Source organism: Orcinus orca, chromosome 9, assembly GCF_937001465.1.
Source record: "Orcinus orca chromosome 9, mOrcOrc1.1, whole genome shotgun sequence".
Classification (NCBI taxonomy): domain Eukaryota; kingdom Metazoa; phylum Chordata; class Mammalia; order Artiodactyla; family Delphinidae; genus Orcinus; species Orcinus orca.
The window spans coordinates 95,440,193-95,458,914 of NC_064567.1; the positions used below are offsets into that span (position 1 = coordinate 95,440,193).

Here is an 18,722-nt window from a genome sequence, read left to right on the forward strand (position 1 = left end):
CCTAATGCTCTTATGATTTTGGTTTTAAATTTTAAATATTTGATCAATTTGGAATTTTTTCTATTATATAATATGAGATATTAATCCAAATGTGTTTCCTTCTTCCGGATTTACTATCCAGATGTCCCAACACCATTTATTAAATAATCCATATTTTCTCCACTGATTTGAAAATTCACCTTTATTATAATTCCTGTATGGTTTTTAAAAACATTTTTGGTCTATTTCTGGACTTTCTAGTCTATTTTGTTGCTATGGCTATTCATGTACTGGCACCACACTGTTTTAATTACTCTAGCTTCATTATATTGTTAAGTATCTTCTATAGCATTTTTTCCTCGTTATTTTCCCCTTTTAGAATCCAGTTCGTTCTTGATTTTTCTTTCTCCCATAGGAAAATTTGAGTCGGCTTCTCTGATTTTAAATCCTATGTGTAGTTTCATTGGGATCGTATAAGAATAAAGATTAAGAAAGTGCTGAAATTGTTATCATGTTGAAATTGTTATCATGTCAAGAACATGGTATACCTTTCAATACCTTTTTCTTCTTTTGCATATTTCTTCAGTATATCCCCAGGTGCACTACCTTTTTTCTCCTCACTTGTAGTCCTGTGCATCTTGACTTGGTGTCTTCCCACACCCCAATTTTACCTCCAGTGCATATGGAGGCCACACTTCATATATTGTGCTCAGAGTTATAGATATCTTGTGGTTTTATTGAAGACGGAGTTTGCCTTTTTGTTTTTCTTTTCCTTGTTGATTTTGGGTGATTCATGAGATGATAGGGCGAACAGCTTTTTCCTCTCATTTAAAAGTTGGATGCTGTTTCATTTACATGGTCAAATACTCTGGGATACCATCATATTGACTGCAAGAAATCCAGTTTTTATCACCAAATATTTCTGGGAATCTCTGGAATGCGAAATAGTTCACAAATATGCTCAGAATATCATTGCCACCTCAGCTAGGCATCTGTCTCTCAGGTAGTTCTCAACCATCTACAGTTAGCATTTCTCTATCTCAAAACCAGGTGTTACCCCTTTCACCTATCCCACCTGTTTTCAACCTGGGGTAAATATTTCCCTGGGCATATATGATGGCATTCCCAGGAGTAACAGGAGCAATGATTCCAGATTCTCAGTTTCCATATGTTTGCTTTGCTGAAATTGATCTGCCTGAGAATTGCCAGTGGTCTGTAGGTTCTCTTTTCCAACTTCTTTTACCCTTCCTCTTTCACACATAGTTAAGGAAAGGCATCGGTCTCACCCATTCTAGATATTATTATGTGCATTGGCTTGGGGTGGAGAAGCATCTAGGGAGCAACCAAGCAGGCACTTCAGAATCCTGGTGCTTGTTGAGAAAGTGAGTGGCTGCAGTGATTGCCGTGATTGCCTTTTGCAACTCAGGTGGTTCCAATTCTTGGCTCTCATTAGAGCTGAAGGAAGACTTAAAGGGATTGTCAGTGGATAGGCAATGTAAATTAATTTTTACTGATTCATTACTATGTTTTTGTTTTGTACATAGCTTGTAGAGATTTAAAGAAAATGAAGGACATTACTATAATAAAGCTGCTTGTATTTGCACCTACTTCTATATATGAACAGTTGTCTCAAATGCGTACATAAGAAGGAATAAGACTGGTGATAAATTGTCTCACTCTAGTAATAAAAAATGTTCATCTGTGTAGATATAAACTACTTTCTTTTATTACAGTATAGTTAATTTACAATATTGTGTTTCAGGTATATAGCAAAGTGATTCAATTATATATACATTTTTTCAGATTATTTTCCATTATAGGTTATTACAAGATATTGAATGTAGTTTCCTGTGCTATACAATAAATCCTTGTTGCTTGTCTACCTTATGTAGTTTGTATCTGTTAATCCCATACTCCTAATTTATTCCTTCCCTCTCTCCCTTTCCCTTTTGGTAACCATAAGTTTCCTGTGTCTGTGAGTCTGTTTCTGTTTTATATATACATTCATTTGTATTATTTTTTAGATTTCACATATAAGTGATATATAATATTTGTCTTTCTTTGCCTGACTTACTTCACTTAGTATGATATTCTCTAGGTCCATCTATGTTGCTGCCAATGGCATTATTACATTCTTTTTTATGGCTGAGTAATATTCCATTGTATATCAGTACACCACATCTTCCTAAACCAATTGTCTGTTGGTGGGCACTTGGTTGTTTCCATGTTTTGGCTGTTGTAAATAGTGCTGCTAAGAACAGCGGGGTGCATATATCTTTTCTAATTAAAGTGTTTGTGTTTTTCTGGATATATGCCCAGGAATGGGATTGCTAAATCATGTGGTACTCTATTTTTCGTTCTTTAAGGAATCTCCACACTGTTTTCCATAGTGGTTGCACCAATTTACATTCCCACCAACAGTGTAGGAGGGTACCCTTTTCTCCACACCCCCTCCAGCATTATTATTTGTAGACATTTTGGTAGTCATTCTGACCAGTGTGAGGTGATACCTCATTGTGGTTTTGATATAAATTTCTCTAATGATTAGCCATGTTGAGCATCTTTTCCTGTGGTTGTTAGCTATCTGTATGTCTTCTTTGTAGAAATGTATATTTAGGTCTTCTGCCCATTTTTTGATTGTGTGTTTGTTTGATATTGAGTTGTATGAGCTGTTTGTATATTTTGGATACTAACCTTTTGTTGATTTCATCATTTGCAGATACTTTCTCCAATTCCATAGGTTGTCTTTTCATTTTGTTGATGGTTTTCTTTGCTGTGCAAAAGCTTATAAGTTTGATTCAATCCCATTTGTTTATCATTGCTTTTAATTCTTTTGCCTTGGGAGGCTGATCTGAGAAAACATTGCTATGATTTATGTCTGAGAATGTTTTGCCTACATTTTCTCCTAGGAATTTTATGGTGTCATATCTAATATTTAGATCTCTGAACCATTTTGAGTTAATTTATATATTTGGTGTGAGGGAGTGTTCTAATTTCACTGATTTACAGGTAGCTCTCCAGCTTTCCCAACACCACTTACTGAAGAGACTGTCCATTTTCTCCATTGTGTCTTCTTGCCTCCTTTGTCATAGATTAATTGACCATAGGTGTATGGGTTTATTTCTGGGCTCTTTATTCTGTTCCATTGATCTATATGCCTGTATTTGTTCCAATGCTACACTGCTTTGATTTCTGTAGTTTTCTATCATTGTCTGAAGTCTGGAAGGGTTATGCCTCCAGCTTTTGTTCTTTTCCCTCAGTATTGTTTTGACAATTCTGGGTCTTTTGTAGTTCCATGTAAATTTTAGGATTATTCTAGTTCTGTGGAAAATGTCATGGGTATTTTAATAGGGGTTGCATTAAATCTATAGATTGCTTTGGGTAGTATGGCCATTTTAGCAATATTAATTCTTCCAATCCAAGAGCATGGGATATCTTTCCATTTCTTTGAATCATCTTCAGTTTCCTTTATCAGTGTTTTATAGTTTTCAGCATATAGATCTTTTACCTCTTTGGTTAAGTTTATTCCTAGGTTGTTGGGTTTTTTTAAATGTGATTTTAAATGGGATCTTTTTTTTTAACTTTCTCATTCTGGTATTTCATTGTAAGTGCAAAGAAATGCAATAGATTTCTGTATGTTAATCTTGTATCCCACTGCTCTGCTGAATTTGTTTATCAGTTCTAGTAGTTTTTGTTTGGAGTCTTTAGGGTTTTCTGTATGTAGTATCATGTAATCTGCAAATAATGGCAGTTTTATCACTTCCCTTCCAATTGGGATACGTTTTATTTCTTTTTCTTGTCTGATTGCTGTGGCTAGGACTTCCAATACTATGTTGAAGAGAAGTGGTGAGAGTGGGCATCCCTATCTTGTTCCAGATTTTAGCAGGAAGGTTTTCAGCTTTTCACCGCTGAGTATTATATTGGCTGTGGGTTTGTCATAAATGGCTTTTATTATGTTGAGATATATTCCCTTTATACTCACTTTGAATTTTATCCAATGGATGTTGAATTTTATCAAATGGTTTGTCTGAATTTTGGATGTTGAATGGATGTTGAATTTTATCAAATGGTTTGTGTACATCTCTTAAGATGATCATATGTTTTTGTCTCTTTTGTTACTATGTGTTGTATCACATTGATTTGCCTTATGTCATACCATCCTTGTGACCCTGGAATGAATCCAAGTTTATCATGGTGTATGGTCCTTTTTATGTATTGTTGGATACAGTTTGCTAATATTTTGTTGAGATTTTTTGCATCTATATTCATCAGAGATGTTGACCTGTAATTTTCTTTATTTGTAATATCTTTGGTTTTGGTATCAAGATGATGGTGGCTTCATAGAATGACTTTGGGAGTTTTCCGTCCTCTTCAATCTTCTGGAATAGTTTAAGGATTGACATAAGTTCTTCTTTTAGAATAGTTTGAGAAGGATTGGTATAAATTTTTCTTTGTATGTTTGGTAGAATTCCCCAGGGAAGCCATTTGGTCCTGGACTTTTGTTTGCAGGGAGTTGTGTTTGTTTTTTGTTTTGTTTTTACAGATTCTATTTTGCTTTGTGATTGGTCTGTTCAAATTATCTGTTTCTTCTTGACTCAATTATGGCAGGCTATATGTTTCTAGAAACTTGTCCATTTCTTCTAGGTTGTCCAGTTTGTTGTCATAGTAGTCTTTTATGATTTTCTATATTTCTGCAGTATCAGTTATTATTTCTCCTCTTTCATTTCTTATTTTGTTTATTTGGTTCCTCTCTCTTCTTAGTGAGCTTGGCTAGAAGTTTGTCAATTTTTTTGTCTATTCAAAAAAGCAGCTCTTGGTTTTATTGATCTTTTCTATTGTTTTTTAAATGTCAATTTTATTTATTTCCTCTCTGATCTTTATTATTTCCTTCCTACTGCTGACTTTGGGTTTTGTTTGTTCTTTTTCCTGTTCTTTTAGGTGTTAGGATAGGTTGTTTGAGATTTTTCTTGAGGAAGGCCTCAAGATTATTTCTTGAGGAAGGCCTGTATTGCTATGAAGTTGCCTCTTAGAACTGCTTTTGCTGCATCCCATAAATTTTGTAAGGTTGTGTTTTCATTATCATTTGTCTCAAGGTATTTTCTGATTTCCTCCTTGATTTCATTGTTGAGCCATTGGTTTTTTTTTTTTTTTTTTTTGCTGTATGTGGGCCTCTCACTGTTGTGGCCTCTCCTGTTGTGGAGCACAGGCTCCGGACACGCAGGCTCAGTGGCCATGGCTCACGGGCCCAGCCACTCCGCGGCACGTGGGATCCTCCCCGACCGGGGCACGAACCCGTGTCCCCTGCATCGGCAGGCGGACTCTCAACCACTGCGCCACCAGGGAAGCCCCGATCCATTGGTTTTTTTAATAACATATTGTTTAGTCTCCATGTGATTGTGGGGTTTTTTTCCTCTTTTTCTTTCTGTGGTTGATTTCTAGTTTCATACCATTGTTGTCAGAAAAGATGCTTGAAATAATTTCTATCCTCTTAAATTTGTTGAAGCTTGTTTTGTGTCCTAGTATCTGGTCAGTCCTAGAAAATGTTCCATGTGTACTTGAAAGAATTTGTATTCTGAGTTTTTTGGATGTAATGTCCTGCAGATATCAATAAGTCCAATGGCTCTGTTGTGTCTTCTAGGATCTCTGTTGCCTTATTGATTTTCTGTCTGGAAGGTCTGTCCATTGATGTCAGAGGGGTATTAAAGTCTCCTACTATAATTGTATTCCTGTCAGTTTCTCCCTTCATGTCTGCTAGTATTTGTTTTATATATCTAGGTGCTCCTATACTGGGTGCATGTATGTTAATGAGTATAATATCCTCTTCTTGTATTGATCCCTTTATCATTATATAGTGTCCTTCTTTGTCTTTCTTTCCAAACTTTGTTTTAAAGTCTATTTTCTCTGATATGAGTGTTGCTACCTCTGCTATCTTGTTGTTTATATTTGCATGAAATATCTTTTTCTATCTCCACTTTCAATCTATCTGTGTCTTTTGGCCTAAAGTGGATCTCCTGTAGGCAGCATATTGTAGGTTCTTAGTTTGTTTATCCAGTCTGCCATTCTGTGTCTTTTGATTGGGGTATTTAGTCCATTGACATTTAAAGATATTATTGTTAAGTATGTATTTATTGCCATTTTAAACCTTCTTTTCCAGTTGATTTTGTAGCTCTTCCTTGTTCTTCTTTGAACAAACGTTTGTTCTTTTTATTTTTCCTTTTGTGGTTTGATGGTTTTCTTTTGTATTAAGCTTGAGTTCCTTTCTTTTTTATTTTTGTGAATCTATTGTATATTTTTGATTTGTGGTTACCTTGGTTTTCAAGTGTAACCCATAGCTATATCTTCTTGATTAGACTGATAGTCATGTAAGTTCAAACATGTTTTTTTTAAATCCATATTTTTTAACTCCCCTTTCCCACATTCTGTGGTTTTGATGCCCTATTTTACATCTTCATGTTTATCCTTTTACTATATTGAGGTTATGATCACTTTTACAAAAATGGTTTTATTTTTTAATCTATGGACTGGCTTATTTAAGTGATCTTCTGTCCTTTTATATATTTGCCTTTCCTATTGTGATTTTTCCCTTTCCTGTAGATTTTTGCTTCTTTCCAATTTAGAGAATACCTTTCAATATTTCTTTCATGATAGGTTTAGTATTACTGTATTTTTTAGTTTTTGCTTGTCTGAGAAATTTTTTTTCTCTCCTTCTATTCTGAATGATAATCTTGCTGGGTAGAGTACCCTAGGTTGCAGGTTTTTCCCTTTCAGGACTTTGAATATATCATGCTACCCCCTTCTGGCCTGCAAAGTTTCTGTAGAGAAATCAACTGACAGGCTTATGGGGGTTTCCTTGTAACTGACTGTTTTTCTCTTGGTGCGCCTCTCTTTATGTTTAACTTTTGCCATTTTAATTATGATATGTCTTAACGTGGGTTTGTTTGTGTTCCTGTACCTGGATACCTGTTTCCTTCTTTAGGTTTGGGAAGTTTTCAGCCATAATTTCTTCAAATACATTTTTTCATTTTCTGTCCCCTTCTCTCTTTCTTCTCCTCCTCAAACCTGTATTATGTGTAGATTGGCACACTTCATATAATCCCATAGATCTTGTTCATTGCTTTCATTTTTTTCATTTGTCTTTCTGTCTGCTGTTCTGATTGAGTGATTTCCATTATTCTGTCTTCCAGATCACTTATTCATTATTATGCACTATTTAGTCAGCTGTTCATTGCTTTTAGATCAGTTTTTATCTTGGCAATTGAGTTATCTAATATTGATTGGTTTCTCTTTATAGTTTCTAGTTCATTGTTACTGCGATCTGCATTTCTATTGGTAATATTTATTAATTCCTTTAGTGTTTCTATTACTTCCTTTTTCAACTTGGGGTCCAGTAGCCTGGAGAGGTATTTCATTTTTGTTTTCTCAGGGGATTTTTCTTGTTCTTTTAATTGGAAGTAGTTCCTCTGCTTTTTCATTTCTCTGTCTCTATGAATTTAGGAGAAACAGTTATCTATTGTGGTCTTGAAGTGCTGTTTTTATGTGGGAGCATCCCTGTGTAGATTGTGTCAGTCCAATATTTTTGGTGTGAGGGCTATTTCCTCAGTGTTCTGACCATTATCCCCTTGATAGGAGGTGTGATTCATGTGGTATCCAGAGCCTGCAGATGTTGGGTGGGTCCTTCTCTTTGCTGCATGGCTGTCACAGCCTTGTCAGGGGCAGGGTCTGCTCCCTAATTGTTGGAGTAGAAGCCCTGAGGGTTGGGTTTTATAAGATTCCATTGCTGTATGTCCTATGTCCCCAAGGAGGTGAGCACAGAATCCATTGAGGCCCTTGTGGTCACAGCAAACCTATGCGCTGCCCGTGCAGGTATCTGCGGTTTTGCACATAAGCAGCCCAAGGTCACGTCCCTTTCTCTGTTGTGTTCATCCCAGACCCTGGTGCTAGGCTGACAGTGGGGCCGGAGCATTGTGACCGCAGGCATTGAGGTGGTTGTGCTGCTGCCTGGGACCCAGGCTGCCTCTATGGTAGGGCTCTCCCTGGACCTTTTCACCGAGATCTGGCTCCAAGCTGCCATGTGAGGAGTGCACCCACCAGGAAAGGAACCTCTGCATACTCCTCCCCAGGGGCTGCCCACCAGGGAAACTGGTATCTGAGTCCATTATCAGTCTTCCACAAAGCCCACCAACAGCCAGAGTCGCACTTTGCTGTGAACACACTGACAGCGGGGCTTCATTGGCGGACCCGTGCCCCACCTGGCACCACTCTGATAGTAGGGCTCCAATGGTGAACGCACATCCTATCTCAAGTGCACTAACCATGGCAGCCTGGACCACACTCCAGGCCCTCTAGACTGTCTCCGTGCAGCTAGACCAAGTCCTCTCCCAGGGTTCTTCCACCCGAGTTTTAGTGCCTAGCTGATGCCTGTACTAGCAGCCCCACCCAGCATGCATTTTGGGCTGGGAGGTACAGAGAGGTGGTAGCCATCAACACCAGTCTCTCTCTGCCCTTATTGCTAGCAAGCCAGCATGCAGACACTCCTTGCAAGTGGAGTACAGGCTCCTCCAGCTTCCTATCTGTCCCAGCAGACCTCCCAGCAGACAGGGATTTCTCAGAGCAAGAGCCTTCCTGTGCAGACACTCCCTCCTTCACAGATCCCTTCCAGGAGCACCAGTCCCATCCTGATGCCTTTTTTTTTTTATCCTACCCAGTTACATGGGGATCTTTCTTGCGGCTTTGGTTGTATAAGGGATCTTCTGCCAGTTTCCGGTTGGTTTTCTGTGAGAATTGTTCTGCATGTAGATGTAATTTTCACTGTCTTTGTGGGGGAGGTGAGCCCCACACACTCCTGCTCCACCCTCTTGATCCCCCCCTCCCAGAAGATTCAGCCTTGAATCTGTTAAACCATTTGCCAAGTAGGCTTGGTTGTGGAAATAAGTTGCATGCAAAACACGGTGACACTGTGCACTGCGTCTAAGAGGGGACATCATGACCCAGTGCCCGGTGCTTGGAATAACAACTGGGCATCAGACAGGCTGAAAAGCTGAGGGAATGTGCAGACCTGAGAAGATGAGCAATTCCCTGATGTTCCCCTCAGTCTTAGGTTGTTCCAGGGTGAGACTACTTTTCCTGAGTCTTCACACCATTTTCACAGTCAGTAAATGGTAGAGCATATCTCTGTAATGCAGCAGATTTCTGAACCTCAGACCAGCCTCTGGAACTCATCTTGAGCAAAAAGCCAGGATGCAAAACCTTCCCAAACGTCTTTACTTCCTGGAAAATGTTTATCACCTGTTGCCTCCCCCTTTGTATCATCAGTCTGGCACTGAGATGACTTGATAAATAATGTTAGCAAAAAGCCATGAGTTAGGGAAATGTTTATGAAGTTTTAAATGTGTGTCTCCCCTCTGAACTTAGTAGCTTCTGAAAAATATACATTATCTTCTTGTCTACAGGCTTGTTTCGATGTAATAAATATGAAGGACCTTTTTGTAAATACCTTGAATTCCCAGCAGAAAAATATTTAAATACGAGGGATCAAAATTATGTTTTAAATAAGAAGGAACAGATGTACTATTCTTTGTTATCATTGCAAGTTTAAGCTCGTTTAGACTAGCATGAAATGTGCAGTTTAATCCTACCTTTTAAACAGTGTAAAATCAAGGCTCTATTAAAAGTATACTTTTTGTTTTGCCTTCAAGGAACTTATATTCTGAGATGGAACAAGCTAGATGTTGACATCTTTAAACTAGAATTAGGAACAGTCAATTGTAATTGTCCCACATAGGCAGGTACATCACTGGAAGGGAGTGTGGCCAGCCTGCCCAAGTCTCCCATGGCCTTTGAAAATGAAGAAAAATCCTCAACATGAAGGAATTTTGAACCCTGATTAGGCCCATGCACATTGGCCACTTTGAGAGCTAGGAGAGTTGTCCAACCTGAGGATGCAGCCTCTGAACTGTTGACCTCTGCTGCTTGGGGTCAGCCAGGCAAAGAGAAGAACAAACACAGACTGGGAAGGAGCAGGCTGTCCATTGTGAAGAGGGCTGATACTTCAGCCCAACCAGCGTTCTGACTCACCCCATTCCGTATGTCACCCACATTTGTTCCCTCTGCTGGGCAGCCCAGCATCCCCGGAATGCCTCTTGCATGTGGGCCTAAAAGCAGACATACTGACAAGATTGGCACACGAGCTGCAGCCGAGCATGTAGGCCCACCAGCGGCACCTGCTTTACGAGGAGGTGTTCTCATAATCCCTTCGTATTCTCCTTGGGAGAAAGCTGTGAGCCCTAGTGATGCCCGGTCATTACTCCCAGTCTCATGTAAGGCAAGATGATGGTCACATCCAGTCACAACTCTTCCAGCCTCAAAAATACTGAGAGGCAGTAGGAAGAGAGCAAGCCCACAGAACCTCGAAACAGAGAGACTTTGCGCAAGAGGTCATCGAGTTCTCCATTTTTTGCTTCTTCAGTACAGATTACCTTCTAAAAAGTGGACACTGTATGGATTTGCTTAATGCTCAGATCTGTATATTATTTTCTGCAAATATATAACATATGCAAAGATAACCCTGCCTTTGAATAAATACTCAGAATCATTTCTAAGTAAAACTTGCCTAGAAGAGAATGGAAGCAGGGACTCTAGCTGCTTTGATTAATCCATTAACAGATAAATATTGAGCAATGATGGAAAGTAAAAGATTTTGGCAACCTGGTTTGCAAATACCTACTAGACGAAGATAACCCATGTAACAACTGTGTTCTGAAACATCCCAGGAAGGCAGTTAAATAAAGAGACCTCAGAATAGCTTCTTAATGCCATGCTCAGTCTCCTCCCTAATAAACAGAATTTCCTGGAAATCTCTAGGTAGTAATACAGATCAGAAGGAATGAAGACACAGCAGTTTAACGCTATACTTTGCTAATGGAAACATATTGTAATTACAACAGTAAACATCTATCGACCTATCATTCTACTGCCTTAGGGTCTGCTTTAATAAATACCTTTTGCAAATTTGAATGTGAAAAGGCCTTGTTTACATAAGTGGTTATAAAGGGCCTCTAATATTACAGTAGTTATTTTTGTTGATTTCCATTTCTCTGAAAAGTACCCCTCATCCCCACTAGCATTTCCCACTCTATTCCTGGGAAAGACGTTAGGTTGCTAAAACCTTTTAATCAGTAGTAGCCTCATGAAGTCACAATGCTACTGTCTTTGTATTCCGTAGCTACAGAAATAACTGTGATTAAGCATGTTTGTATTGAAGTGTAAGTATCTATTTCAATGCTTTTTTTGCTTGTCTCCCATTTTCTGTCTTCTTACAGATTTTTAAAAGTATTGGCTCTGATGAGACTGTGCAAGGGCAAGGGAGTCGGAGGCTGATCAGCTTTTCTCTCTCAGGTGTGTATTGCTCATATGAAGGCCTTGTGGAGTGAATAAGAATGTCAGTCAACAGTCAGGAGACCCCTTCAATTTGACTCTTATCTGTAAGTTACTCAACATCTCTGTGCCTCAGTTTCTCCACCTGTAAAACAAAATTTTAAAATATCCGCTCCATTCCCCTGTTGCCTAAAAAATAGGCACAACCTGAAAGTTGAGAGTTATGTTTTATTTGGTGGGAATTTTTAGGACTGCAAGCTGGGGAGGTAGCGTCTCAAGTAACCCCAAGAGAACTGCTCGGAGGAGGCAAGGGTAGGGCTAGGATATATAGGAGTTTTTTGTTTTTTTTTAAATTTATTATTGTATTGGTTACAGCTGATTTTCTTTTTTTTTTTTACATCTTTATTGGAGTATAATTGCTTTACAATGGTGTGTTAGTTTCTGCTTTATAACAAAGTGAATCAGCTATACATATACATATATCCCCATGTCTCTTCCCTCTTGTGTCTGCCTCCCTCCCACCCTCCCTATCCCACCCCTCCAGGCGGTCACAAAGGACCGAGCTGATCTCCCTGTGCCATGCAGCTGCTTCCCACTAGCTATCTACCCTACGCTTGGTAGTGTATATAGGAGTTTTGCACAAAAGGGCAGGTAGTCTGAATGTCAAAAGATTACTGTTAAGTAAAGAAAACCAGATGACCTCAAGTTAAAGCATTTAGTGCTTTTCTATGTTTGGGAAGATGCGAGAGTCTGCATTCCTTTGATATGCACCTCAGCTATCTGGGGCCAGTATCCTGTGTTTTCATATCCTGAGTTTCCTCAGGGCTCACCAACTCACCATGGGTGGTGGCTGCAGTCGCTGATGACTGTGACATCCTTTGTTTACTGATATGGCAGGAAACATTCCATTTCTCACCCCTTGACCTCATAAGGGTACAAGAGGATTCAATAAGGAATAGCTGCATTCCTTAGATGAGTTGAGATGATGAGAAGAGAAGCTACCGTTCTACTTTTCCTTCGTGGCTAACTAGCAGTAATTGAGAGTTTATAAAGTGGAGGTAGGGGAAAGCCTGAGGCAAGCAGCAGCTAGCAGACCCTTGGTCTAAATAAAATCTCACATGAAATCCAGTTGGTAAAACAGATTAAACACTGAGCTGCTCAAAAAAGTACACTTGTGGAAAGATCAGTGAAATCCAAAAAAAGCCTGTCATTTAGTTAATCATAATTAGTTAATAGTAATTTAGTTAATTTTTTAGTTTTCATCATGTACCTTAGTTCTGTAACCTGTTAACAGTAAGGGAGACTGGGTAGACTCTTCTATGAATCTAAAGTCAGTTCAAAATTAAAACTATAAACAAAAACTGAGTTGCTCTGGCTAAAATGGTATACAGAGTTCAGAGCCCCATGCACTCAATTTCACCCTACGTGGTCTTTGTGAAGACACAATGGCATGAAACTGTAGGGCACAGAACTGTTCAGCACAGTTTGAAAACTATTGCTTAACTTATTATCAAACCAGCAAATATTGTAGGCCATAAATATTAGAGATCTGAGATCACAGAAATGAAGTTCATGAGTGTCCTTGGGAGATGGATGGTCACCTGAGGCTTTTCATGTCTAAGTGAGCCCCCAGTAAAGCAAACGTGTGTCTAAAAATCCATTGATACGTGATAATAACAAGGTTAATATACAAAATGTCAGTCCTTTCCTATATACCAGCAATGAACAAATGGAACTTAAGTTAAAAACGCAATACCATTTACATTAGCACCTCCCCAAAATGAAATACTTAGGTATAAACCTAACAAAATGTTGACATGTACAAGATGTTTATAGGGAAAACTACAAAACTCTAATGAATTAAATCAAAGAAGAACGAAATAAATGGAGATATATTCCATGTTCATGGATGGGAAGACTTAATACTGTAAAGATGTCAGGTCTTCCCAAACTAATGTATAGAATCAATGCAATCCCAATCAAAACTCCAGCAAGTCATTTTGTGAATTCTGACAAACTGATTCTAAAATTTATAATGAGAGGCAAAAGACCCAGAATAGCCAACACAATGTTGAGGAGAATATCAAAGTTGGAGGACTGATGCTACACAACTTCAAGACTTACTAAAAGCTGCAGTAATCAAGACAGTGTGGTACTTGTGAAAAAAAGAAAAAAACAGAAAAATAGATAAATGAAATAGACTAGAGAGCCCAGAAATAGACCCCCATGTAGTCAGCTGATCTTTGAAATTTGAGCAGAGACAGTACAGTTGAGCAAAATAGTCCCTTCCACAAATGGTGCTGGAACAACTGGACATCCACATGCAAAAAAAACATGAATCTAGACACAGACCTTATACCCTTCACAAAAATTAACTCAAAATGGGTCATAGACCTAAATGTAAAACACAAAACTATAAAACTCCTAGAAGATAACATAGGAGAAAACCTAGATGACCTTGGGTAGGGTGGTGCCTTTTTAGATACAACACCAAAGACACAATGCATGAAAAAAAATTGATAAGATGGACTTCATTAAAATTAAAAACTTCTGTTCTGCCAAAGACAATGTCAAGGGAATGAGAAGACAAGCCACAGACTCAGAGAAAATATTTGCAAAAGACACATCTGATAAAGGAAAGTTAATCCAAAATATACAAAGAACTCTTAAAACTCAACAATATGAAAACAAACAACCCAGTTGAAAAATGGGCCAAAGATCTTATGATCTTGTCAGCCATCTCACCAAAGAAGCTATACAGGTGGCAAGTAATCATATGAAACGGTACTCCACATCATATGCCATTAGGGAAATGCAAATTAAAACAGCGACTAGATACCAGCTGTGTACCTATTGGAATAGCTAAAAGCCAGAACACTGAAAACACCAAATGCTGATGAGGATGTGGAGCAAAAGGAACTCACATTTATTGCTGGTAGGACTGCAAAATGGCACAGACACTCTGGAACACAGTGTGGTAGTTTCTTTCAAAACTAAACATTCTCTTACCGCATGACCCCATGATCACATTCCTTGGAAATTACCCAAATGGAGTAATTTTCATACAAAAACCAAACACAGATATTTACAGCAGCTTTATTTATGATTGCCAAAACTTGGAAGCCATCAAGATGTCTTTCAGTAGCTGAATGCATAAATAAACCATGGTACATTCAGATAATGGAATATTATTCGGTGCTAAAAAGAAATGAACTATCAGGCCATGAAAAGACATGGAGGAATCTTGAACGCATATTACTCATTGAAAAAAGCCAATCTGCAAAGGCTATGTACTGTATGATTTCAACTATATCACACTCTGGAAAAGGTAAAACTATGGAGATGATAAAAAGATCAGTGGTTGCTGGGAGATAGGGGAATGAGAGATGAATAGGCAGAGAACAGAGGATTTTTAGGGCAGTGAAAATACTCTGTATGGTACAGTAATTATGGATACATGTCATGATGCATTTGTCAATGCCCAGAGAGTGTACAATGCCAAGAGTGAATTGTAACGGAAACGATGGATTTTGGGAAAAGAAGTGAAGTATCTCTCAACTGTGATTATGATGTGTCGATGTAGGCTCATCAGTTATAACCAATGTACCACTCCGGTAGGGGATGTTGATAATGGGGGAGGCGATGCATGTGTGGCAGGCAGTATATCGGAAAATCTCTGTACTTCCTTTTAATTTTGCTGTGTATCTACAGCCACTCTAAAAACATTAAGTCTTAAAAGAAACCCATTGACAACATTAGCATGTGTCTGTCTAGGTTTAAAAAGAAAAGAAAAAAGAAGAAACTCAATACTTTTGTATTACTAGGACAGAAAACTAACAACTCCTGATTTGTTATTCTTATGTTCCCATTGAAATGCTTGATAACAATTATTTGTACAAACCTTCAGAAACAGTAGAAACGAGGGAAACTACTCTACTGTCTGCCAGAAATGAAGAATTTTCACTAACCAAAGCTCACTAAAATCCTAAAGCCTAAGAGGGATGTCATACAGGAGGGACCGCATGGGGCTGGGGAAGGAGACGAAATATCCAGTCACTGGTTCCCATTTTGGCTCTACCATGTAGACATGGGCTCACAGACTCACCACAGGAAAGGAAACCACGCCCCCACCACCACCACCACCAGCTTGGTTCAAAAAGCTACTTTATAAGGTGATCAGGACGGACTCATCTCCTACAGCCCCCAATATATCATTTTTCTTACACTTATCGCAAGGAAAAGATTGCCAGCGATGAAATGTGACTGGAGATGTAAACTTAGCAACTAAAGAAGCAAGCCTGGAATGGTCGTGGAAGTGTAATACTTAGTAGTTGAATATGTATATGTTTAATTCACTACGTCTGTCAAGGAAAAATAAAAGTAAATACTGCTTAAAGTAGCGTAATCAATTCCATGCCTCAAAGAAAGATGAGATAAAAAGATCATCAAATGTACAGCTAGGCAAAGCCCACAAAGTATCAAAAAGTTGACTAGATGCTGGTCATCTCCAGGTGTAAAAGTAGGGACGAGGATTCCAATAGCAGCTCGTTGGACAACCAAACTAACTAAAGATGGACAATACCAGGGGTACACAACCTACTCATGGATAAAGAATAGACATTGTGGCTTGAAGAATGTGTGGAGAATAGATTCTACCCTAAAAAAAAAAAAAAAACGTTGAAGGACATAACACTCGAGGAAAAAGACAAGTATTTTGTTGGCAAATATCTGCTCAAGAGAAATAAGGGATTTATCACTCGTCTGCTTGTACTCTCTATAAAATACAGGAAAGTGCAGGACCTATTAAGTAAGAGGTCTAGGATGAAGAAAAATGGTAAGGGATTTCTTTGAAGTTCTTTGAAGCTAAAAGAAAGTCAAGTGTATCTGTTTCCTGTTGCTGCTGTAACAAGCTACCACAAAGTTAGTGGCCTGAAACAAGACATGTATTCACTCAGTTCTGGAGATCAGAAGTCCAAAATGAATCTTAAGGGACTAAAATCAGGGTGTCAACAGGCAGGGCTGGTACTCTTCTGGGGCCTCCTGAGAAGAATGCACTCCTCATCTCTTTCAGGTTCTAGAGTCTACCTGCATGTTTTGGTTCGTGGCTGCATCACTCCAATCTCTGCTCTGTTGTCACATCACTTTCTCCTCATTTTGCCCCTCCTTCCTCCATTTTATAAAGACTCTTATAATTACATTGGGCCTAACTGGATAATCCAGGTTAATCTCTCCATCTCAATAAAGATCCTTCACCACATCTGCAAAGTCCCTTTTACCATGTAAGGTGACATATTCACAGGTTCCAGGGATTAGGTTATGGTCATCTGTGAGGGACCATTTTTCTGTCTATCATAGTCAAGGAGAGATTTAAAATAAATTCTAAAAGATGCAATCACAGAATTCAAAGTGAGCTTTGAGAGCTTTTAGAAAGCAGTAAGAGCATACTCACCACTACAGAATTAGAATCAATGATATGGTAGACTGACTTGAGATTCTCTCCTAGAAAACATAGAAGAAGGGTCAGACATAAAAAGGATAAGGAAGTAAAAAGATGGATGACATATACAGAGCCAATACATAGATATTTAATGGTTTTGATGAAATGATCGGAACAAATTGAAAGGAAATAATAGGAGAAAGGTTTCTTGAGTTGAATGTGATTTTGAATCTTTAAATTAGACTATAAGGTGCTAAGAAAAAAATGTATGTACAGAGACCAACATCTAGACAAATGCCAACTTTTTTAAAGAAATTTTCAAATGCAGACACAGTAGACATCTGAGTGGAAAAAGCATGATACTTACAAAAGAATAAACCATGTTAATCTCAGACTTGTCTTCTTATCATACAGAATGCTAAAATCATGAAACAAAGGCTACAGAGTTTTAAGGGTAGCATGTTTTAGCCGAAGATTTCTGTGCCCACCAGGTTGTCATTTATGTAAGAAGGCAAGAAAAACACATTCTCAGGTTTGCTAGGGCTCAAAGAACTTCATCTTTGCATCTTATCTAAAGTAATATGTGAACATCCACGCCAGCATACAGAGAGATTAATTTAAGAAAACTCAAGAACTGGAGATACTGCATATAATTGGACTGCTTTTCTTTTTAGAATTTAAAATGAGAAATAGCCAGAAAGATAGACCATGGAATTGTCTCCTCTGGAAAATTTCCAGAACGGAGTAGCATGTCAAAGCAAGATTGTTGATGCAAATGCTTTACTTCTCAAATCTGTTTATATATTCAGTTTTTACCATTCCTTGGTGGTAATAAATTTCCTGTGTAACTACTATCCCTTTAATTTTCAGTGAATTAACACTACAACCTTAAAAATCATAAATGCAAATACAGATTTTTTTTCACAAGTATTGGAGACAATTTAAATATTCAAAATTACCACAGAGCCAAGTAATTATATACTGTTTAAGAATTATGTATACAAAATGTTCTAAAAGACATGGGACATCCTTATGGTATAATCCAGGCAAAAGAAACAATTTAGGGTACAAATTTGTATAGAAGTATGGTTGCAACTATGCAAAGAAAATTACTGAAAGGCAGTAAAGAAAAAGTCTAGCAATGTTTGCCACTATGCAGTACAATTTGAAATAATTAAAAAATTCTGTTTCTTTTCCTTCTATATTTAAAAAAGTTACAGTAGGCATCATGTTTATCATCAGAACAAAAAACAATGCAGGAAAAAATGGGGGAAAATTAAGTATTTTCCCATTAATGTATCATTTACTGTTGGAACATCACAAAACTCTGTGTTCTTATAGACATCCATTCCAACAATCTCATAGTTGAAGAAATTGAGACCTGAAGAAGTTTTTTTCTAAAGTTACAAAGTTCAATAGAGAGTGTTCCAGAACTAAAATCTGGATATACTGACTCCCAGCCGAATGTTCTTTTAACTCCTAATTAGCTCCTTATAGCAGCAGTTTTCAAACGTTTTTACTCCGTGAAACATATATTTTTATAAGTATACAAATTGAACTTAAACTATAAAAGCTCACTGAAGGGCATGAAAGGAGGCATGAAAAAATGAAGAAACCTATGTTCTTGAATAGGAAGTATTGTAAAGTTACCATTTCTCCCAAAATTAATCTATAGATTCAATGCAATTCCAATCAAAATCTCAATTTTTTGGAGGGGAGCTGATTAAAAAATTAAAAGATTAATCCGGAAGAATAAATGTGTGACTGGTAAAGAAAGATGTTTTCTTTTGGAAAAAAACAAGAACAATAAAGAGTAACTAGGCTTATCAGGTATCAGACGTATGATAAAAACATTATGCAGATTTAGACAAGTTGTTTGATGGAAGAGAATTTTTTAAAAAGACCCATTTATGGGCTTCCCAGGTGATGCAGT

At 37.9% G+C, this 18,722-nt stretch overlaps 1 protein-coding gene across 1 annotated transcript in view; it reads left to right on the forward strand.

Moving 5' to 3' along the window:
* HECW1 (HECT, C2 and WW domain containing E3 ubiquitin protein ligase 1) overlaps positions 1-18,722 on the forward strand; it is a 325,634-nt gene that overhangs the window by 128,573 nt on the left and 178,339 nt on the right. Inside the window, exon 5 of the mRNA XM_049714658.1 lies at positions 11,298-11,373. Within this exon, the coding sequence (XP_049570615.1) occupies positions 11,298-11,373 (76 nt within the window). The remainder of the gene's footprint in view (positions 1-11,297; positions 11,374-18,722) is intronic.